This window comes from Peromyscus eremicus, chromosome 3 (genome assembly GCF_949786415.1).
Source record: "Peromyscus eremicus chromosome 3, PerEre_H2_v1, whole genome shotgun sequence".
In the NCBI taxonomy this organism is placed as follows: domain Eukaryota; kingdom Metazoa; phylum Chordata; class Mammalia; order Rodentia; family Cricetidae; genus Peromyscus; species Peromyscus eremicus.
Genome location: NC_081418.1, coordinates 278,175 through 302,406, shown reverse-complemented (window position 1 = coordinate 302,406; position 24,232 = coordinate 278,175). Strand labels below are relative to the sequence as shown.

Below are 24,232 nucleotides of genomic sequence, written 5' to 3'. Positions count from 1 at the left end.
ATATGCCTAGAAAATCAATTTCCTTCTTGATGAATGTGAGTTTTCTGTCATGTATAGAAAAATATTACAAGTATCTCCTTAGCTCTTGGTGTGAAGTTCTTACAATTTCCTTAGGGCTGTGAATGGAAATACCTTTTTCGTTTTTTTCTTCCAGATCATTACCACTTAAGCAAAGTTATATGTACTCAGCACTTATGACAACATTGGTATTTCATCTTGTCTACACGAAATACCAATCACTCTTACCTGCTGCAGTTCTGACCTCTGTCCAGATGCACAGCATAAAGAGCACAAGAGAGCAATGTTTAATTTATAATACTGTTAAAGTGCTTTAGAAGTGAACATGCACATGATCGCATGGTAAGGGCATACTGAAGACTTCTACAGCACTTGGTAATTATGTGGTAGGTCAACAGCCATTGAGACATCAACAATAGCATGTTGTAGAGGCAAACAGCGAACAAATAGGAAAACTCCCCTCGAGGCACAGCCTTCTTGTCATGTCAGTTCATCCTCTAAGCTGTGTCTGTACCCATGAGATATAGCAAATTCTCATGACTAGAACTGAATGCTTCTTCTTTAATAGACTTTTTTTTCAAAAATATATCAAGACACGTTTGAAACACTGCGTGTGACTATTGTGATGAGAAGAATACAACTGCTGTTTTGCTTCATGCCTTTTTTGGTGTGTGTTTTAGAAGTTTCCTGCATTGAAATGTAAAAATCTTTCAAATCAGCTAGGTGGTGGTGGCACACACCTTTAATCCTAGCACTTGGGAGGCAGAGGCAGGAGGATCTCTGTGAGTTTGAGGCCAGCCTGGTCTACAGAATGAGGTCCAGGACAGACAGGGAAACCCTGTCTTGAAACAACAATCCCCACGTACACACTAAAACAAAACAAAACAAGAAAAACAAAACAACAACAACAAAAAACCCACAAAAAAACTGAATGCTACTGAATGATTATTAGAGAACTTTTCTCTATCCACCAACTTACAGATGGAAAGATTTAGGAGACATGTCCAATGAACACAATGCTCTGTCCTTCCTTTACCATCATCTGATCAAGCTGTGTGAATTGAAGAGTTCTGAGAAATCTAGGGAGAACTGAGCCTGTGCTGGGTAGTAGTCAGGAAGTCATTTTGATCTTATTGAATGTGCTAATGGTTTGGGATTTTAGTCCTCATTTGGTAAACAGATACTGAAGAATTTATGAACAAAATGAGATGTCATATTAATTTATTTTAAAGTGCTCCCAAAAGGAAAAAAGTGTAAAGATGGGTGTGGGGGTCTAATGGACTAAACAGAAACAACAGAATGTCGGTCATCTTGAAGGGGATTGAGGGAGACACAGAACTACCTTCTCTATCTGGGCACAGAGTTGAAAATGTCCACAATAAAAAGCTAAAATAATCAAGTATGACACAAGATGATGAAGTGTGGCTATACATTTTAACTTCTGGTTTTTAGCAGTTACATGTAAGTACAAAGGCAAGAAATAAATACAGCCCCAAGACTGAAAACCTAAATGTTATCTTCCCTTAACAGAAACCAGGACAAACCAGTGAATTTGGCTCACAAGCATTTCCTATTAGGAAACCTAAGCACAGGACATGAATTCAATGACCTCTGCAACAAACTAACAAACGTAAATATTCATTTTCTAAGAATATTCAATATACAAGAGTACAACACTTGCACTGGAAATATTCTGAATAAGCAAAAACTAAAAACTCCAGCCTCTGAGAACACTATGTAATGTACACTTAGCCTTCAAGTTGAGTGAAGTTAGGATGACTTTCACATATTTTTGAGGCACTCCAATTTATAATATATTTGCAAGGAATTCTAAGGCTGGCAATGCACTTCCTATTTCAAGAAGGTTGGTTCTACCTTCAGAAGGTATGACATTGCAGTCCAGACCTACACAGAAGGAAACCAGTTAACAAGGGTAACCATGCCTCGAGGTTACCATGAATAAGGAAGGAAAGATGTAGGTGGCTTGAGTTAGATGACATGATGGGGTGCATGTAGGACATTCTGCTTACTCAAGGTCCTCTTCATTAAAGCATCCCACATACCAACCTTTCAGCTTTCTCGGTATCCTGCTCCATCTACTGTCATCCCTGCTGTCCTGACACTTCCACTCTTACCCTTTCTCAGGCCCTTTCATTTCATATATAAATAAATTCATGGCTCTACTATCGTCAAAGTCAAGCAAGTTTCTTCTTCTCCTTACTATATTTTCCCCCTTTCTCTGCTTCACTGCTTAATTTAAAAAGCACTCTGTATATACTGCCTTCTGTTTCAACCTACGGTGTAAACTCATTTCCAGTCTCATCATTCTAATACCCAACTACTTAAGGAAACAGACAGTGATTCCTTGTGACAGGCAAATGTTTGAGTCCCTATCTCAAGTCTCGAGCACTTCCCACTGAGGTCTCTGGGATTCTTTCCTTTGTGGAGTCTGTCCCAGGAAGTCTTTGTGTCAGTGCCCCTTTCCTTGGTAGGCAGAGCCCCAGGACTAGAGACCTTGCCTGGGAACCATTTATTTCAAAAAGTACAAGAATCTGTATATACCATAAAATAGGTCTTTCCTCCCCGGAGGCAGTAGCCCTTTTTGACTATGTAGCTTAGGTTAGCCATGAATTCACGATTCCTTTGCCTCTTGAGGACTGAGACGATAGAAATATGCTACCATGGCCAGCCCCAGATTTCTTTTTTTAAGTTTGTGCTTAAAAACAAGTTCTTGAAAGCAGTTTGGATGTATATAAAATCTCAAAATATCAATATATTTCCTGCTTGTACAATGTTATAATAATTACATATCCCAAGCATGGTAAATTTTATATAATGTGTCCTTTTTAGACTGGTTTATCATAAAATGCCTGAGATTTAATGGCTGGTTATTTCTGATACTGGGTACTATGATTCAGAAGTTAACATGCCTACGTTTCACAAAGCATCTCTATTTGGGGGAAAATATAAGAATCCTGTAAATCTTGGCTGGGTGGTGGTAGTGCACACCTTTAATCCTAGCATTTGGGAGGCAGAGGCAGGCAGATCTCTGTGAGTTCAAGGCCAGTCTGTTCTACAAAGCAAGTGCTAAGACAGCCAGGGATACACATAGAAACACTGTCTCAACACCCCCCACACACAAAAAGAGATAAACAAAGAAAGAGCTCCTTTAAATTAGCTACCAATTCATTAGCATCTTTCAAAGGCAAATGTTAAACTCTGTGGGTATATAATTACAGAAACCACAGAAACCTGTGAGTTCCAGGACAACCAGGGCTACCCAGAGAAATCTTGTCTCAAAAAACCAGAAAAAAAAAAAAAAAAAATGGATGTGGTGGTGGACAACTATAATCCCAGCACTTGAGAAGCAGAAGAGAGACCAGAAGGATCAGAAGTTCAAGGTCACTACATAGTGAGTTTGAGACCAGGCTGGGCTACATGACACCTTAAAACAAATAAATAAAAATAAAAAAGGAATGCTATAAATTTGCTTAATAATATATAATCCACAAATAACTTATACCAGTGTTTGGCAGTGGATGAGCTTCAAAACATAAACTGCAAAGCTTTAAAGGCTATTATACTACGTCCAAATGTTAAGGGGCCCAGGAGAACACACTGTCATTGGCACTGGGCTCCATTTTCAGGGCCATCAATCAGCCTCCAGATATTTGTTCTCCCGATTTCTTGGTGACTTTTCCTTTAGGCCACTCTCAGCTTGGGGCAGGAGAATTGGATGAGAAAAGGCTGAATGCAGCCTCCCAAGTGACTGTCTCAGCTAGAGAACAAAAGCCTTTGTGAGGAGGTGGAAGAAAACTTTGAGCCCAACTTTGACTAAATGCCCTAACCCTCAAACCCAAGAGGTTCAGGTCTCTGGAAAATGCCAATCCAATCTGCTTTTTTGAAAGAAAAACAGGGAGGAGGTGCTTTGTGTCACATAATTCATTTATAAAATCTTAAGAAAATTACACACACACACACACACACACACACACACAAACACAGAGAGAGAGAGAGAGAGAGAGAGAGAGAGAGAGAGAGAGAGAGAGAGAGAGAGAGAGATGGGTGTGGTGTCACAGACCTTTAATCTTAGCACCTGGGAGGCAGAGACAAGTGGACCTCTGAGTTTGAGACCAGAGAAATTTATATAGTGAGTTCAAAGCCAACCAGGGCTACATAGTAAGACCCCGTCTCAAAAACACACAAAAAAGGTGGCAATGACATAAGTACAGAAAATCAGATGTAAACAGAACAAGATGTGGCACTGTTACCTAAAGGAAAAGATGGGTCAAACTATAAAGGTTACTTCCTCCTTACACAAAATATAGCATTGCTTAAGAAATGAAGGTCATTTTCAAGAGGCAACTAATCAAAAAAGTTTATGCCTTTTAGAATCTGCATCTTTATGACCACACTAGCAGAACAAGAGCTTGCTTTTCTTCTCTGGAGAGTGGTTGTTGACCAAATACTGATCAACTGCAGCCTCCCCAAATGCATCCATGAGAAAATTAAGAGCCAATATGCCCATGATTGTATGTGATAAATCACCTTTTGTCCTTCATCTAGAATAAATAGTAACATACTGCCCTTGGAAAACTGAAAATACAGGAACACAGTCGCTGAAAATACTTCCCTTGGCACTGACTCCTTTGTGACCTTGGCTGACAGAGGGATGCTAAGATACTACTTTACACTGTGACCTAGACATTACAGAATCAAACAGCAACAGGTAGATCCTCCTGCCATTACAGGAAGGTGACATCATGCCCAGCTTTTTTTTTTTTTTTTTTTTTTTTTTGGTATCAGTAAAGAATTAGCCTCAGATCTCTACCTTTTCCTCTCCAACTACTCAAAGCTTCACATTTCTGTTTGAGTTTTTTTTTTTTAAGGTGGTCAACCTTGCTTTTTTAAGCCCTTTCATTTCACTGGAGGCATTATTACAAACATGGAGTCTTCATTCATATACTACACTCTCTCAAATTCATTTAGGGGATACTGACAGTGTCCTAATGTGTTCAAGTGTCTTATGACATCATTCTATGGGTTTGCTGTGACACATGTACTTTGAAATAACTGACTGCTAATAGGGGAGAACTTGAGACATGTAGCACCAGATACTGGTAGGGGAGGAGAATGAAGAAATAACTGTCTTCTGTTATAATTTTCATGGAAAATGTAAGTACTGATTTGATGGGAAAAACAAGAAATATCTAATTTTTCTTAGGGTTATAGACAAATAGAAATTCTCATAGCTGTATAAAACACGAGAACATAAACATCAAAGTGACTGACATGTATTCACCTTGACCAAACAATAAAAAACAAAAGACGGACTCAGATGAAGAGTCAACTTCTTAAAACCCCATGTTTTATGTATGTGAGTCAAGATACCCATGTTTGGAAAGCAGAACAGGAAATATGCCTCTGGAAGGGGAGGTCGGCATTTCTGTTCATCTGAATATTTCTTCTTTTTTTAAGAAAATACCATGAGGGGCTGGAGAGATGGCTCAGAAGGTTAAGAGCACTGCCTGTTCTTCCAGAAGTCCTGAGTTCAATTCCCAGCAACCACATGGTGGTTTACAACTATCTATAATGAGATCTGATCCCTCTGGCATGCATGCAGATAGAACGCTGTATACTTAATAAGTACACAAATATTAAAAAAAAAAAACACCACACAGTGAGCAATAATCTTTCCACTTTCTTCTCAAACTGGCAGTCAGCCCACGGTGGTCTTCACTGAACAGGAGTCTCTCAGGCACCACTATAATTTTTGTAAATCTTCACTCACATACAAGGCTGAATGCCCACCAGACAGTGCAGGATTGTTCTACATTTAAAATGACTATTGACCCTCTGAAAGAGTGACAAGACCCTCTCTGTACAATGTCAAGGCAGCCCATGATGTGAATAGGCAAGGCAAGGAAGTGGGAGGTGGGAGTGGGAGGTCCTGCCCCTCCTGCTTTCCTGAAAGGAGAAAGAGGGCCAATGTTATACTTACTTGCCAAAGCCTTTTTGCCAGCTGCATGGTAGGCTACGATGTATTTCCTGCCTTCTCTATCCTCTGTTTTTGTCTCTAATCCTGGGAAGAGAGATTTAATAGCTTGATGGATGATGGTTCTTTTTTCTTTGGTGTCCTCAATGACCTATTAAAAACAGAAGACAGCTATTACTAACAAGTATTAAATAGGAAAATAACACAGTGAATCAGTGAAGACATGGCTCATTTCATCAATTATGCAAAAGTCAACAAGAATGCTTGGCTATTATGTCAGAAAACATTTTCCAGCTGCCGGATATTGATGATCCCAAGGGCTTGTGGACAGAGCATGTCCATCTCCAGACACTACACAAGCACCTCAGATTCGTCTTTTTCTTTAATCCTCGTAAGCTCCCTGTTAATGCACAATTGTGCCATATATGGAGATGAGAATGAGATGCAGGGAAATCACAGAATATGTTTGAAGTTACATAATGGAAAGGTATGAGAGCTGGATTTGAAACGAAGCAGTCAAGCCCTGTGATCACTCATAGAAGCTGCTTTTGGTATCTTTTCTAGACAAAAAGCATAGGGAGTCCCAGAGCAAGAAGCTGACAGACAAGCCTTCGGGGTATCAGAAAGTTAATACCTCTGGCAACTCAGCCCACAAGTGTCTCCTACTGAACTTTATTTTATATTAAATTATTTTATGGGGAAAAATCTAACACAATTAAGAAAACCAACATAAAGAAAATTTAAACTTATCATTCAAACAACTTTTTGTCAGCTTTCGACATTTCTCACACTAAGAAACAGATTTTACCTCTATTCAATAGCACAAACGGCTGGATATGCCACATTATAAAAAGAAAAAGATTTTTCAAAACAGGTTGCACAGGAATTTTCTAATTCATTCTCTTAAAAATGCTGATAGTGGAATAAGTTAACTGGGACACTTGACCTCTTGCAGAGGACCTGGGTTGGTTCCCAGCAACAAGTGGCAGGTTATAACCATCACTAAGTCTAGTTCCAGGAGAATTTAACACTCTCTTTTGACTTCCTTGGGTACCAGGCATGCAGGTGGTACATAGACATACAGGTAGACAAGACACTTAAATATATAAAATAAACAAATACTAAAACAAAAAAGTATTTCCTCTTAATTTAATAGCTAAGGTAACTTGCCTATAATTTATGCCCTTTAAAGGGTAAAACTGGGGGGGCTATAGAAATAGCTCAGCGGGCTGGAGAGATGGCTCAGAGGATAAGAGCACTGACTGCTCTTCCAGAGGTCCTGAGTTCAATTCCCAGCAACTACATGGTGGCTCACAACCATCTGTAATGAGATCTGGTCCCCTCTTCTGGCCTGCAGTCATACATGCTGTATGTATTAAAATATTAAAATAAATAAGTAAATAAATAAATAGCTCATCAGGTAAGAGATCTGGATGTCCTCCCAGAAGACCTGGTTCCTATTCCCAGCACCCACATGGCAGCTCACAACTGCCTTTAACTCCAGTTCCAGGTGATCTGAGATACTCTTCTGGCCTCCTTGTGTACCAGGAACATAAGTGGGACACAAGCATATATCATGCAGGTAAAACACCCATAAACATAAGTAAAAGAAAAAAAGTTAAAACAGTTAGCAGACAACATAGCTGTCAGGATAAGAGTTAGTCTGTCACACGTGGGAAATGTACACAGGGTGATACAACACTATATTACACATTCAGGGAAACATGTACTCTATCTTTAATTGTCCTTACAGACAATTCTTTCTTTTTTCTTTTTAAAAATGTATTTATTTTTATTTCATGTGTGTGTTTTGCCTGCAGTTATGTATTTGTACCACATGTGTGGCTGGTGCCAGAGAAGGTCAGAGGAAGGCATTGGATTGCCTGGAAGTGGAGTTTCAGACAGCTGTGAGCTACCACGTGGGTGCTGGGAATTGAACTCAGGTCCTCTGCAAGAACAACTGGTTTTAACTGCTGTGGCCATCTCTCTAGCCTTAACTGTTCTTCTAGACAATTCTTAAATCCATACTTAAAAACATAGGCAACCCCTCCCCCCACTGCCTATGGCCTGACTCTGGCAGTCACTGTTGGTCATGGCCGTGTGAGAAAAGGGGAAGGGAGGAGAGGACAGGGGCAAGATCCAAAGAAGCTGAAGAAACTACTTACTATTGATGACAATTAAAAAAAAGATTTCGCTGGGCGATGGTGGCACACACTTTTAATCCCAGCACTCAAGAGGCAGAGCCAGGCAGATCTCTGTGAGTTCAAGGCCAGCCTGGTCTACAGAGCTAGTCCAGGACAGGCTCCAAAGTTACAGAGAAACCCTGTCTCGAAAAAATGGAAAAAAAAAAATTCCAAATTTAATTTAAAAGATGTTTTTTGACAAATGTGATGGTGTCTTTAATTCTAACACTCAGGAGGCAGAGGCAGTCAGATCTCTGTGAGTTCAAGGCCAATATGGTCTACATAGAGAGTTCCAGGTTGTCTCAAACAAACATTTTTTCCAGACAAGATGACATTTAGTCCCAGCCATTCTTGGAACCCCTGATTCTCCTGCCTTCATCATCTAAGAGCTGGAATCAGGCCTGGGATGGTGTGATAAGGTTAAGACACTATTTGGAGAAACAGAACACATTCATAGATTACGTACTCACAAGATCCCAAACAAACAACCCAGGAGCTTTTTTTTTTAATGACTTACTCTGTGTTAAAGAGGTGAGTGCAAGAATGTGTGGACAACACAGGTTGATGCATGTGTAACAGAACTAAAGAGAGCTGTTTCTAGAGAGAATTCTGCCAAGCCTGGTGCCTTTTCAACAATGAAAAACATTATTTTTGTTGGTGATATAAAGAAGATATAGAGCTAGGTGTGGTAGAGCACGCCTTTAATCCCAGTGCTCAGGAGGCAGAGGCAGGTGGATCTCTGGAGTTCAAGGCCAGCCTAGTTTACAGAGTGAGTTCCAGGACAGTCAAGGCTACAGAGAAACCCTGTCTCAAAAAAACAAAAAAGAAGGGGGGAGGGGGAATAGAATTCAATTTATGAGACTATTTAAAAAAGAATAGCAAGGCTAAAACTAAGTAAGCTGTGGAAGACAGAGAGTACATAAAGAGGGCTTGTTTCTGTAACTTCTGATTGGGGCAATAAACCTGTGCCGAGGTATTACCTGAGGGACTGAGGAGATAACTTAGTATAGGGCTTGCCAAGCAATCATATCCTTAGCTGGACTTCCAGAACCCATACTAAAGAGCTGGGCATGGTGATCCACACCTGCAATCCCAGCACTGGGGAAGCAAAGAGAGGCAGCTTCCTGGGACTCACCTGCGAGGCAGACAGGGCTAACTGGATGAATTCTAGGCCAAGTGAGAGACTGTCTCAAAAATCAAGGTGGATGGCTCCTGAGGAAGGACACCCAAGGTTGTCCCCTGGCCTTCACATGCACCTATCCACCTGTGCTCCCACACTCACATAAAAGAAAAAGGTACAATAGTCATGTATGGTGGTATAAACCTGTAACCTTTGCCTTGGAAGACAGAGGCAGGAGGATCAAGAGTTTGAGGTCATCCTTGGCCATATAAGAGTATGAGGCCAAGCCGGGCAGTGGTGACGAACGCCTTTAATCCCAGCACTCGGGAGGCAGAGCCACGCGGATCTCTGTGAGTTCGAGGCTAGCCTGGGCTACCAAGTGAGCTCCAGGAAAAGGCGCAAAGCTACACAGAGAAACCCTGTCTCGAAAAACCAAAAAAAAAAAAAAAAGAGTATGAGGCCAGGATAGGCTATATATATGGTCTCAAAAAACAAAAGCCGGGTGTGCCGGCTTACATTGTAATCTCAGCATTTGCAAGATGTAGATAGGAGGAAACTCAAGTTCAGCCTAGACTATGAGATCCTGTTTCAATCAGAACAAAACACACAAACCTTTCCTTGATATATTTATCTTGAAATTGATTATTTGTCCTGATTTAAACAAAGTAAAACCAAAAACTAGTAGACTGCCATTTGAGATCAACAGGACAAGCCACCTCTTTGTTAAACGCAGCTAGCTCTTCTGTGGTCACTTATGAGCATGCACCCTGAAGGAAGCACACAAACCCACGCTCCCTCTTGCACTGCTTACCTCAATGGCAACACTGGTTTCTTTATTTTTGAAAAGCTGGAGTTCCTCCAACTGCTGCTTGTCCTCAGCTGTCAAAACAGTGAGCGCTTCTTCTGGAGGGTCCTTTAACCACAGAAAGGAAGTAAGTCACACAGAGACAGTAAAACTACCTTTCTAGGATCTTTAGGAAGAGCTACTCTATACAACAGGTGGATTTTTCTAGAAAGATTTCTACCTCCTTGTCCATTGGAACAGATAAGTCATCCAAATGGCTGATCCGTCCGTCTTTTCCAATTTCATGAACAACAAAGTCAGAGTATCTAATGAAGAGAAAACCAAAGTTTTTAAGAAGTGAGCATTTTACTTTCTACTAATTTTAGGACAAACTTTACTCATTCTAAATAAGAGACTTAAAGAAAATCTTCTCTTATTTTAATGAAACACACATAGTTTCATACCTAAGTTTCTAAAATATTATTATAGAAAAATTAACAAATGCAAAATGAAAGCCATCAATGTTTATGGCTCCATCAGTACAGTGCTTGAGTAGCAAGCATGAATGAAGACTTGAGTTTGATCCTCAGCACCCATGTGAAAAAGCCACATGTGGGTGCACATGTTTGTAATCTGTTGGGAAGGCAGAGACAAGAGGATCCCTGGAGCCTGCTGACCTGCCAGTCTATATGAATTGGCGAGTCCCAGGTTTTAAGACTGTTTCAGAAAACCAATGCAGAAGAACTGAAGAGATAGCTCAATGGTTAAGTGCACTGGCTGCCCTTGCAGAGAACATGGGTTTGGTTCCCAGTAACCACATGGCAGTCCACAAGTGCTTGTAACTGTAACATCAGTTCCAGTGGACCTGATGTCCTTTTCTAGCCTCCTTGGGCACTGCACACATGCAGTGCAGATAAACACATACAGACACTCACACCATACACATAAAATCAATCTTTAAAAATAATTGGCCGGGCGGTGGTGGCACACGCCTGTAATCCCAACACTCGGGAGGCAGAGGCAGGTGGATCTCTTTGAGTTCGAGGCCAGCCTGGTCTACAGAGCTAGTCCAGGACAGGCTCCAAAGCCATGGAGAAACCCTGTCTCGAAAAACACAAACAAAAAACAAAAAACAAAACAAAACAAAAAAAAAACCCCAAAACAAACTAAATAGTTACATCAGAACCCAGTAAGTCTGTCATAAGCTACTGTGAAAGCTTTTTTCTATCATCACACTTAACATCGTCTTAACAACTTCCACAGTGACACTGGTATCTGTCTTGTGGATGTGGATACTGAGGCTCAGGAGCCTCAGCTAACTATTAAGTAGCTGAACAGAGTCATATCCAAATTTTCCTGGCTCCAAACAACTTCTAGTTCCTACTGAAAAATATGGTCTCTTCAGATAAAACAACTTAAGATTATAAGATGAATTCAGCAAGAAAAAAAAATACCTTGAAAATGTCTAAAAGAATTTAACAAAACAAATACCATACCCCCACACACTAACAATATGCATCACTGGGAAATTACATTTATTTAAACAGTTCTAGGAAAAATCCTCTCCTTGATAAGAAATAAGAATTCATCATAAGCCAGATTGTGAATTAAAGGCCAAACTGGTTAAAGAGCAAGATTCTGTCAAGAAAGAACAAGAGAAAAGGCAAAAGAAACAAACAGGAAGAAAGCAAGAACTATAATGGGTACAGTATAATAAGAGTGTTTGCCTAGTGTGCATGAGGCTTTAGGTTCAAAGCACAGGACCACAGAAAGCAAACATGTTCAGAATCCGAGACTATTTACTTAGGCAGCTCTCCCCACTCTGTCCCTTTTTGATCAGAAATGTAAACAATCCTTGGGTTTAGAAAACTAAATTGAGGAGTTGGAGAGATGGCTCAGCAGTTAAGAGCACTGGCTGCTCTTCCAAAGGACTCGGGTTCAATTCCCAGCACCCATAAGGCAGCTTACAACTGTCTGTAACTTCAATTCTAGGGGACACCCTCACATAGATATTCATACAGGCAAAACACCAATGCACACAAAATAAAAATAAATAAATTATACAAAAAAAAGAAAGAAAGAAAGAAAAAAGAAAACTACAAGGAAAGTTGGGTGTGAAGGCATATCCCCAAATTTCTAACACTCAAGAGTCTGAGGATTGAGAGTTCATGACAACTTCTGGGTTAACCTGGGCTACTTAGAGAGACACTGCCTCAAAAAAAAAACAAAAAAAAAAAAACAGCAAAAGGTTTTCTTAAAAAACAACAATATGGGAAAGACTGAAAAAAAGGAAAAGGGAACAAAGAAAAGGAAAATGGAAGAGCGGGACTGTAGCTCAGTAGAGGAGCTTCGCTAGCATGCCTAAATCCTGGGGCTTGAATAGAGAAAAACAGAGAAAGCTAAACAAAAGACTATACTGCTGATTTCTTTCTGAAGGAAACAAACATGTTTAGTAAACTCACCTTTCTTTTAAGATCCCTGAGAAGCCCTCATGAGGGCTCACAAACTTCGTGATGCCTACATCAATTTCTGTGAGACCATGCTTCATCATGTCTGCAAAACTCTCGGGCTCCTCCTCTTCCCTTGTCTCTGAAAGGCCATCTTCCTCCTCTTCCTCCTCTTGCACCTGAGCACTGGAATTCTTTTCATCTTTCTTGGCACCTTCAACTTCTGGAGGTCCAGGCTCATCCTCACTGCTGTGTAGACCATCATTTTCTACCCCATCCTGACTGTTGGTCAAATAGCACTCTGAGACCTTCTGTTTCTTTGTCTCCTCCTGCAGGGCCACGCCATCATTATCTTCTACAACAAGGCACCCACGTTTCAGGGACATGCTTGTCATTTCTATCTTTAAGGCTCCAAAAAAAACATTTAAGAGGACCTTTCAGAGAGGAGAAAAGAGTAGAAGTTAACAATCTCCCATAAAGAAGCTAGTTTTGGTAAACAGAGGCACAGTGAACCTTGTTCAGAGGATCCTTAAAAAATCATTTATTACAATAATTATCAGGGGTGTGGAAAGATGGCTTAATAGTTTAAGAAGCTTGCTGATCTTTCAGAGAACCCAAGTTTGGATCCCAACACCTATATCAGGTGGCTCACTGGACCTGCCAGTCTAGCTCTAGGGGATTAAATGCTCTCTTCTGGTCTTCTAAGGCCATCACATACACATGGCATTCACTGACACACATTCATATAAATAAAAAATGGAAGTATCTTTTTAATGAGAAAATAAGTAATTCTGATATTGGCATACACTCAAAAGTCTAGAAACAGAAAACATAGTACAACAGTTGGTACCAATAGTCTCACGAATATAACCAGGTACAGTGGCACATGCCTTTAATCCTAGTATTTGGAAGGCAGATCAGGTAGATTTCTGTGAATTTCAAGCCAGTTAGGGCTACAGAAGAACCCTACCTCAACAAACCAACAAATAAAAAACTTAAAAAAAAATGTAGTTTTAAGCCAGAATTTTTTTTTTTTTTAGGGATTTAGCTTAAAAAAATAATTTAGAGAGGGGCTAGCAAGATGGTTCAGTAGTTAATAGTATTTGTTGCTCTTGCAGAGGACCTGAGTTTGGTTCCTGATACCCACTCACATGGTGGCTCACAACCATCCCTAATTTGTTTCAAGGGATCTGACGCTTTCTTTTGGCCTCTGCAGAAACTAGACATGTACGTGGTGCACATATATACATGCAAGTCAAACTCTCATACATAAACATTTAAAAACTAAAACAAAACAAACCCAAACCAAACAGAATATAAATTCAGGGGGTGAAGGGATGTCTTAGAAGTCAAGGGTACTTGTTGCTCTTTCAGAGGATCCATGTTCAGTTCCTAGCACCTGCATGTAGTAGGCGCACAACTGCCTGTAATTCGAGTTCTTGGGGATCCAATGCTCTGTTCTGGTGTCTGAAGCTACCTGTATACACACATATATATAAACAGACACACATGTATGTAGCTTAAGTTTTCCTGCCTGGCCCAAAGTCAGGGCAAATCTCTCTCACCTGCCAGTCCCACAGCTGCTCAAACCCGACCAAGTAAACATAGAGACTTATATTGGTTACAAACTGTATGGCCGTGGCAGGCTTCTTGCTAACTGTTCTTACAGCTTAAATTAATCCATTTCCATAAATCTATACCTTGCCACGTGGCTCATGGCTTACCGGGATCTTCACACGCGGCTTGTCATGGTGGTGGCTGGCAGTGTCTCCCTCACCCAGCTTTCTGTTCTCTCAATTCTCCTCTCTGTTAGTCCCGCCTATACTTCCTGCCTGGCCACTGGCCAATCAGTGACTTATTTATTGACCAATCAGCAACACATTTGACATACAGACCATCCCACAGCACTTCCCCTTTTCTTTTCTTAAAAAGGAAGGTTTTAACCTTTACACATCTCCAAAGTCAGCTTGGTATATTTGGGAATTTGGGCGTAGCTTCTCTTACTACTTCCTGCTGGGGGGGGGGGGTGCTGTATCTTATGGGGACACAAAGAATATTTTAGGATTATGGAGTAGTCCATGAGGGTGTATCATCTGAGCCAGTTGCCTTGAAATGGTTCTGGATGTTGGATCATCTGGGCCATGGTGTCATCGGAGACCTTTCAGGTGGTCTTGGCTGGTCAAACCTGATGTATCTTAATCTGGAACAAATCCATAGCCTCTGGCTTTCTATGGAAACAAAAGCAGAACCTCCTTTCCAAAGCAACATATCCTTACATCCAAATTTTGAAGTCAAGGTACCTTTAAAATATACATTTTGGCATAACTTAACAGCTTTTGTAATCAAATATTTTTTTTCAGTTACAAATATCAAAGAGAACATAATCCAGATTCTCTGTGTGGTAGCCATCTTTACGTGGCTTATTTTTTTTATATTAGCTTGAGCCTATTGCTTTAAACTGTAGCCTTCTAAGCCTGAAAAGGCACTGGCACTATGGCTGCTGGCTCCGCCCACTTCAGCTTCCCAACATGGTGGTGATACGTTTTCCGCCAGCTCTGGGAGCCATCAACTCTCAGAAATAGTGGGTCTATGCTTCTATCAAAGCAGCGTGTAGCCCAGAAACCTCTTTTTTTTTTTTTTTTTTGTTTTGTTTTGTACTAGCAAAGACTAAATCCACCACACAGCTTAATGTGCCACTTGCAGAGGCCTCATTCCCATCATACTGCAGATTGAGCATGCACGCCATAGTAGCTCAAACATGCAGGCTGCCACTAGCTTGAAAGAGACAACTAGGAGCTGTTTTTAGCTCCGTTTTAGAATCCTTTTTCTCCGTTTTTAGGTGGAAACTCTTGCCACCACGTTGGACGCCATTTGTAGCTTAAGTTTTCCTGCCTGGCCCACAGTCAGGGCAAATCTCTCTCACCTGCCAGTCCCACAGCCGCTCAAACCCGACCAAATAAACACAGAGACTTATATTGGTTACAAACTGTATGGCCGTGGCAGGCTTCTTGCTAACTGTTCTTATAGCTTAAATTAATCCATTTCCATAAATCTATACCTTGCCACGTGGCTCATGGCTTACCGGGATCTTCACACGCGGCTTGTCATGGTGGCAGCTGGCAGTGTCTCCCTCACCCAGCTTCCTGTTCTCTCAATTCTCCTCTCTGTTAGTCCCGCTTATACTTCCTGCCTGGCCACTGGCCAATCAGTGACTTATTTATTGACCAATCAGCAACACATTTGACATACAGACCATCCCACAGCACATGTATGCACATAAAACAAATTAAAATAAGCTGAATAATGTGTAGATACAACTGACTAGGAACTGCAAAAGGTGATTACTTCTAGGTGAGGACTGAGGTGTTTAAGTGCTAGCAGTGTGTTTTCATTGAATACCACCACTGTTCTATTATAACTTTGTTCCAGGCATGTGCATCATCTTTTCAAAACTGATAAAATACAGTAGTATATAAATGAAAGCATACTCACACCATACCAAGAGTTATGGGGTACTGTTGTATAGTACCAATAAAGTCATCCAGGTATGATGGTATACATCTGTAACCTCAGCACTTGAGAGGTAGAAATTGAAGGACCAGGAGTTCGAGGCCAGCCTGGGATATAAGAGATAGTGATGGTGGCTTATTCAGGAGGATCTCAACTTTCTCTCTAGCACTAATTTTCTTTTTTTTGAAGTTGGAGCCTGGCAAGGTGTAGACAGAGGGATTCTCTGGGGCTCACTGCTAGCCAATCTAGCCAAACTGCTGAGCCTCATATTCAGTGAGAGACCTCTTCTCAAAAAGCAAAGCCAACAAGACAGCTTAGTGGTAAGGAAGTGTGAATGCCTAGCCTGGCTTGAGTTAGATCTTCAGGTAGAAGGGGAGCATAGATTCCCATAGTGGTCCTCTGACCTCCACAAGTACACCCACAAACACACACATATACATACAATTAAATATAAACAAATGTAATTAAAAAATAAAAAAAAATACTAAGGTGGAGAAAGATAGAAGACATCTGACACTGGCCTCTGGCCTCCCTCTGAATTTCCCTCAAAACATACGGACACAAGACAAAAATAAAACAAAACAAAATGAAACCAAACCAAACCACAAATTCTAAATATATCAGGTTGGTCTTTAACTCTCAAACCTCAGCTTCTTGAGTGCTGAGATTGTAGATGTGCTCCACTATGACAGCTATGTTATGTATGTGACCACAATTTAAAAAGACACAGCCCCCCAACAGATTATTATTATTTAATCGGACCATCTGCAATGAATAGAGCAAAATATAAGACATCACACACACTTCCCCAGTGAAGAGGAACTCAGGAGAGGGGCAAACACAATCAAAATCAAGATATTCTAGACGGTGTGTACTTATCTACTTGATCTTACTTGAAACTAAAATAGGGATGTTACGTTTTTCCTATTTTTGTTATAGGGATGTTACGTTTTTCCTATTTTTGTTACATAGAGAGACAGGAAAGTGAACTTACCAACCAACTTAGCAAACACATCCATATAAACCATAAACGAGCTCCAAAAATACTCTAGTCCTCTAAGTATGGTTAATGAAAAACCAGAATTAGCCATGGTTAGATATTAAAAATCAAGGAAATTCTAAGAATTGGCAGATTTTGCTTCATGTCATAGACATGACCACCTGAGCAATCACTGAGAGGAGTAATTACAATAACGGGCTTGTTGCTGTCAAAGGACTGGTCAGGAATCTTGCGGGCTGCCAAGAATGTATTATAGAGATTCAGCTATGTATTAAAGCTATACTTTGACCGGCCAAGGGTCTGTCAAAAGGCAAGCCATTTACTATGAATATTTGGTGTTATCCAGTTTTTAATATTCTACCTGTCTTCTGCTATGAAATTCTTGTGTGTCCAAATACTATAGACCATTTGGCAAACAGATAAGCTTCTCAGATCTGCTTAACTTCTAGGTAACTAACTCCCCTGCTGAGCCTAGGAGACAAGCAGGCTCCTAGATGTATAGCTTTGTTTCTTGTGCAAATGAAGCTCAGGCCATCCCCTTCCCTCAGCCTAGGGGCATGGCAGAGAGATTGAGGACAACAGGGTGTTTTACATAACCATGGCCAGGGAGAGGAGAGGAGTGAACCATGAGGCAGGAATAGCAGACACAGAATAGTGTGGCCAGAGAGAGAAGAGGAAGACAGGTTTCTATAGAGGTTAAAGCAGATCTCGGGTAGAGTTTTCTGAAAGCTAGGAATAAGGAGCTAGGAAGGTGAGATGGAGGACAAAGGGACAGAGGGCATAGAGCAGGTCAAAAGCATAGGAGCTTACTAAAACTACGAGGACAGGAAAACTGAGCACAGAGAAAAGCCGAGTGTGAGGACAGAGCTGAAGCTGTGTAGACAGAATTGACTGAGAAGAATAAAGTGAATGGACTAAAGATTAACTCAGTGTGCTTAGATTCATTTGATATCCCTTAGATTAGTATCCTTAGCCACTTGTAGCATCTGTTCAGGACCCTGATAGAAATCTCAAGGCAGGCACTTGGGGGGAATTCGTTACAGGAGGAGATCCTGACACCCGTTCATAGGCCACAACACTCAGCAGAGAGGCAAGCACAGCCAGAAAAAGCCATGCATGCAGCCTGGCTCAGGGACTTTATACTCAGACCGTCCACCTCTCTCCCAGATTTAGAAGGAACACCAGATCTCCTCTATAACTCAGAGCAAGATTCCTAGGTCTTGCAATTTAGTAAGTGGGTCACTTATCATCTTTTGAGTTGTTGGAAAACTAAAATATGCTTTGGACAAATATCTAATATCTCTCCCCATTCAACTTTGTTCATTGACTTTTTTTTTTTTTTTTTTAACTTTGGAGCCTGTCCTGTCTGTAGACGAGGCTGGCCTTGAACTCACAGAGATCCACCTGCCTCTGCCTCCCGAGTGCTGGGATTAAAGGCGTGTCCCACCAACACTGCTGCTGCCACAGCCCTGTTTAGTGACATTTATTATGTCCCCAGGAGAGGAGACATGACAAATAACTAAGACCTGTTTTTTTTTTTTTTAAACGCCCCCCCCTTTTGTTTGTTTGTTTGTGACAATGTCTCACCACATAGCCCTGGATGTCCTGGAATACACTATATAGACCAGGCTGGCTGACTGCCTCTGCCTCCCAAGGGTTGGGATTCAAGGTGTATGTCACCAGGCCCGGTCCCTAAGACACTTCTTATTCACTTCTTAATTCTTGGGCTATTGTTGATGCTTAAGCATGGTTTGCTCTTTTAAATACTTTTGGTTTTTGAAACAGGGTCTCATGAAGTGTTGTGCATGATGAGCAAGTGTGCCCTGTGTCTTTACTTTGAGACAGGGTCTTCCTAAATTGCTTAGAATGCCCTTACAATGCAGCCCAGGCAGCTTTGAACTTGTAGTTCTCCTGCCTAGGCCTATAGCAGCAGGCATGACTTAGAAACACTCTCTTTAAGGCAGAGCACACTCTATATCCTCATCTGAAAAAAGCCACTAAGTCTATTAGAATCATTTACTCCTAACATTTATTGAGTATAAATTATCCTGTGTAGGCACTAGAGAAAAATGGAAGACTTCTTGCAATGAAACAGATGACATTCTACTCGAGGATAGAAAAACAAAATAAGCCGGGCAGTGGTGGGGCATGCCTTTAATCCCAGCACTCGGGAGGCAGAGCCAGGTGGATCTCTGTGAGTTCGAGGCCAGCCTGGACTACCAAGTGAGTTCCAGGAAAGGCGCAAAGCTAAACAGAGAAACCCTGTCTCGAAGAAAAAAACAAATAAACAAACAAAAAAACCAAACCAAAAAAAAAAAAAAAAAAAAAAGAAAAACAAAATAAATTGGCGGGGTTTGTGCTCAGAACATTTGCCTAGCATGCCCTAGGTTCAATCCTCAGTACTGCAAACAGCTAAACAAACCCTGTATGAGGACATGCAAGGCATTTAGAAGCAGAGGAAAATGAGCAGAGAGGGGTCATTTGGGAGAAGCCTCCATAAAGATGTTTTAAAGACTTGAAGAATGCAGACCTGAAAAATGGGTGAGAGTCTCACAGGGGCAGAACGGAACCCGTGAAGATCCCAGCTAGAAATTAAGGTGACAGACCAGCGGGTCTGTTATTTCTTTCCAGGATACAAAATCTCCGTTTCATTAGTGCTTTGTATTGCCTCTAACAAAAGTGTTGGAACAGCTGAGTGTGATGGTCCAAGCCTTTGAGTTCCAGGCCAGTCTGGTCTACATAGAGTTCCAGGACAGCCAGGCTACATAACAGAGAGACTCTACCTTAACTAAGTCCCGTCTCAAACTATGTGTTCAAATGAACTTATTAAATTAACAAATTCTGTCTGTTGGCTATTTGCTAATTATTGGACATTATTTCACTCTTTCTCACTATAGTGAATAGTCTGATTTTTGACAGTTCCTTCAATAATAAAAACATTGGGCGGTGGTGGCGCACACCTTTAATCCCAGCACTCGGACTCGGGAGGCAGAACTCTGTGAGTTCGAGGCCGGCCTGGTCTACAGAGCGAGATCCAGGACAGGCACCAAAACTACACAGAGAAACCCTGTCTTAAAAACCAAAAAAAAAAAAAAAAAGAAAAAGAAAAAGAAAAAAAGAAAAAAACAAAAACAAAAACATTGCCCTGCCACTGGGGCATACCAATTTACAGACGGCCACAGATTTTGTTGTTGTTGTTACTGGTGGTGTTTTAGAGTGGGAACAAACCAAAACACCACCTATATTTTAGTGATTTTTTAAAAAATTAATTCAAGTGGCCTTGAACTCTCTTCCATCCATACTTTGACAGGCGCTAATTAACAGCAATAATCCTGTGCTTTTTAAAGCCCCCTCCCTCAGTTTAGGCTGGTGGTAAGGACCAAAGGATAAAGTAGCCTGCACAGTCATCCAGCAGAGGCTGGAGAAAAGAACCCTGATGCCAGCCTGATTGCTTCCGCGGGTGTGAGAAGAGCAGCGACCCCCGAGGCCTGCCCAGTACGTAAGACGTTTGCGGCCAGTACCAGCACCAGGCTCAGACCGGTGCAGGGTAGTCGGACGATCTCGGGGATTGAGCAGTGCTGGGGAAATGAGTTTCGGGGAGGCCAGAGGCACCTCCAAGCAAGGAAGGAGAGGAAAAAGTTCCGGTCCACAGCTCCGCGGCCAAAGAGAGGATCTGGACGCAGCGCCGCCTAACGACCGGCCGGCATCAGGGCAAAGAGCCGGGATCAGGGAACACGGATCGGGAATTAGGGATCTGGGATCCTGGATCGAGGAGCATGGAGCAGATACTGGAGAGCGAGGAATGTGGAGAAGGAGGCGGAAAAAACGGGGGCGGCGCAAGCTGCGACCACGGCCGGCCGCGCCGTCTCCGAAGGCCTGGGGCCGCGCCGCCTAGCCGTGCACTTACCCGGAGCCTGCGGGTGCCGGCTAAGCAGTGAAGAAGGCGCTCGGCTCGGGACGTAGAAGGGCGGCGGCCACTCGGAGGAGACAGTGGCCACCGCCAACCCACATAGGGTACACCGCGAGGAAACCCACACGTACAAGATCTCCCACCAGCCGCCGGGCTCGCACACGTGCGGCGCGGCGCTGCGCTGCGCAGACCACGCCCTAGGGCGGAGTCCGTCTCACCAGCCCTGGGTCCCGGGAGGACGCTCCGCCCACCAGCGCCCGGGAAGCCTCTTGCCACATGCAAAGAATTCTGAACACTTTTAGGGCTTCAAAAGCAGAGACTGCCTTTTCAGTTATTAATTGCGCTTAAGTGAGAGCTTCTTTCACAGTTACAGCCTTTTATTACAGTTAATAGCGCATATTAATTGAATGGGTTTCCTATCAATAATTCCATGCTTGTATTGTGTGTTTCGATCGTGTTCAGACAATATGACCATTTCTTGTTGCATCCAATAAACAATAATGAAAAAAGAATCACTTTATTTCTCTTATACAGCTTGGTACTTGCAAATATAACAAGAGCTAAGAATGCCAATCTCCCCAATTCCTCTTTAAGACAGGACTTTTGACTCTGTAACCCAGGCTGGCCTAGAACTCAGGGCAATCTACTGCTTCAGTTTGTTTTTGCCACTTCTTAGTTTTGACAATTCCCCAGTAGGACTATCTTCAAGAAAATCCCATCATTGCTGGTTTATGCTTTGAGGTAAAGAAAAATAAAATGTATTTTTCTTCTCATGCTCTTCAAGTAGCAAACTGATCAATCAAAAGCACCTTATAACATTTCAGATGTAATTTTTTGCCAGACTTCAACTCAGGGCAAAAAAAAAACAAAAAAAAAACACCTCAAAACAAAACAACTCAAGATATGTGGAGTGGTGGTTTGAAAGAAAATGGCCCTCAAAGGGAGTGACGCTATTAGGAGATGTGGCTTTGTTGGATTGGATATGGCCTTGTTGGAGGAAGTGTGTCACCGTGGAAGTGGGTTTTGAGGTCTCATGTATGCTCAAGATTCTACCCAGTATCTTAGACCACTTGCTGTTGCCTGCCGGATGTAGGACTCTCAGCTCCAGCTCCAGCACCATGTCTGCCTGTACACTGCCATGTCCCTCCATGATGATAATGGACTGAACCTCTGAACTGTAATCGAGCCACTTCAATGAAGGGTTTTCCTTTATAGGAGTTGCTGTGGTCATGGTGTCTCTCCACAGCAATAGAAACCCCAACTTAGACACCGAGTGTCACAAGCCTCTCGTCCCAGCACCATGATGGGGGCAGAAGGACCAGAGGCTTAAGGTCATTTTGGGCTATTTAAGGAATCCCAGATAAACATAGGTTAAGTAAGAACTTGTCTCAAATTAAAATTTATTTCAAACCTTTGTATTTGTCTTAGACTTGTGTATATGTTCACATATGTGACTAGTCTTACTTGTCAATTTGACAGAATCTAGAATTACCTGCCTATGTATGCAGACTTATCCCTATTGAGTTAATTGATATGGGAGGATCCAAATACTATGAATAGCATAATTCCCTGACTGGGATGCTGGAGCATGTAAATCAGTGGTTCTCAACCTGTGAGTCGTGACCCCTCTTGAGGGGGTGAATGACCTTTTCATAGGGATTACCTAACATCATGGGAAACATTAGATATTTAAATTATGATTCATAACAATAGCAAAATTCCAGTTTTGAAGTAGCAACAAAAATAATTTTATGGCTAGGAACTGCATGAGGAACTGTATTATAAGTTTGCATCATTAGGAAGGTTGAGAACCACTGGTGTATATGGAAAGAGAGAGCCGAGCATCATCATTCATTGTTCTCTGATTCCAATAGTGGACATGATATGATGAGCTGTTTCAAGGTCCTGGTGCCTTAGCTTTCCTTCCATAATGGACTGTACTCTTGAACTGTGAGTCATCATAAACCCATTCTACCTTAAGTTGGTTTCATCACAGGAAAGAAAACAAAACTATGTTCAATTCTGAGTTCATGGAGACCAGAGGCCCATATTGGGTGCTTTCCTCTATCACTTTCTTTCTTTTTTTTTTTTTTTTTTTGGTTTTTCGAGACAGGGTTTCTCTGTGTAGCTTTGCGCCTTTCCTGGAACTCACTTGGTAGTCCAGGCTGGCCTCGAACTCACAGAGATCCGCCTGGCTCTGCCTCCCGAGTGCTGGGATTAAAGGCGTGCGCCACCACCGCCCGGCCCCTCTATCACTTTCTATCTTATTTATTTATTGATTTTTATCATTGTGTGTTTATGGTATGTGTGTATGTGTGTGCATGTATACATGTGGAGGCCAGAGAACAATTCTGTAGAAGTTGGTTCTCTCCTTCTACCTTTACATGATTTCTGGGCATAGAACCCAAGTAATCAAGCTTGCTTGTTAAGTGCCTTCCCCATCTGAGCCAGCTTCATGGCCCCTCTACCTTACTTTTTGATAAAGTTTTTCACTGATACTAGAGCTCTTCTATTTAACTAGACTGGTTGACAGGAGAGCTTAAGGATCCTGCTTCCTAATGCTTGTATTACAGCTATCTGCTGTGCCCAACTTTTTACATGAGTATTAAGATCTGAATTCAGGTCCTCATGCTTGCACAGCTAACACTGTATCAACTAAACCATCTCCCCAACCAAAGATGTCTTCTTACAATATGGATTTAATGTGAAGATTCAGCTAATTGAGTCATTGTCTTAAATACTTTTCTACTGCTATAATTATATACCATCTCCAAGGCAACTTACAGGAAAAAGAATTTATTGAGGGCTTAAAGTTTCAGAGGGTGAGTACTTGACGATCATCATCAGAAGCATGGCCGCAGGCAGCTAGGCAAGACACTGGAGCAGTAGCTGAGAGCTTACATCTGATCCACAAGTATGAGGTAGAGAACATCAGGAATCTTTTGAAACCTTAAAGCCAGCTGCTAGTGACACACCTTCTCCAACAAGGCCACACCTCCCACTCCTTCCCAAACAGTTCTACCAACTGAGACCAAGTATATGAACATGTGAGCCTGTGGTAACCATTCTCATTGAAATCACTATGTCATATATAATTAGCTTAGACTTGTAGGTTCTACATTGCTTTCCTCTAGGATTATTCACCTCAGTTACATACCTGAATTCTTTCCTTTGTCCTTAATTCATTCATTCACTTTTTTCTTTTTGAGATTGGTGCTCAGTATATAGCCCAGGCTGGCCCCAAATTCAAGATCTTCCTTCCTCA

The 24,232-nt window shown here is 41.7% G+C and overlaps 1 protein-coding gene across 1 annotated transcript in view; it reads right to left on the bottom strand.

The window, feature by feature from the left end:
* Nucleotides 1–23,820, bottom strand: part of Pus7 (pseudouridine synthase 7) — a 56,280-nt gene extending 32,460 nt beyond the window's left edge. Inside the window, exons 1-6 of the mRNA XM_059256443.1 lie at nt 23,798–23,820; nt 20,965–21,271; nt 12,563–12,981; nt 10,342–10,426; nt 10,128–10,229; nt 6,020–6,164 (exon numbers count right to left, since the gene is read on the bottom strand). Coding sequence (XP_059112426.1) covers nt 6,020–6,164; nt 10,128–10,229; nt 10,342–10,426; nt 12,563–12,981; nt 20,965–21,271; nt 23,798–23,820 — 1,081 coding nt within the window. The remainder of the gene's footprint in view (nt 1–6,019; nt 6,165–10,127; nt 10,230–10,341; nt 10,427–12,562; nt 12,982–20,964; nt 21,272–23,797) is intronic.
* Between the last annotated feature and the right edge of the window lie 412 nt (nt 23,821–24,232).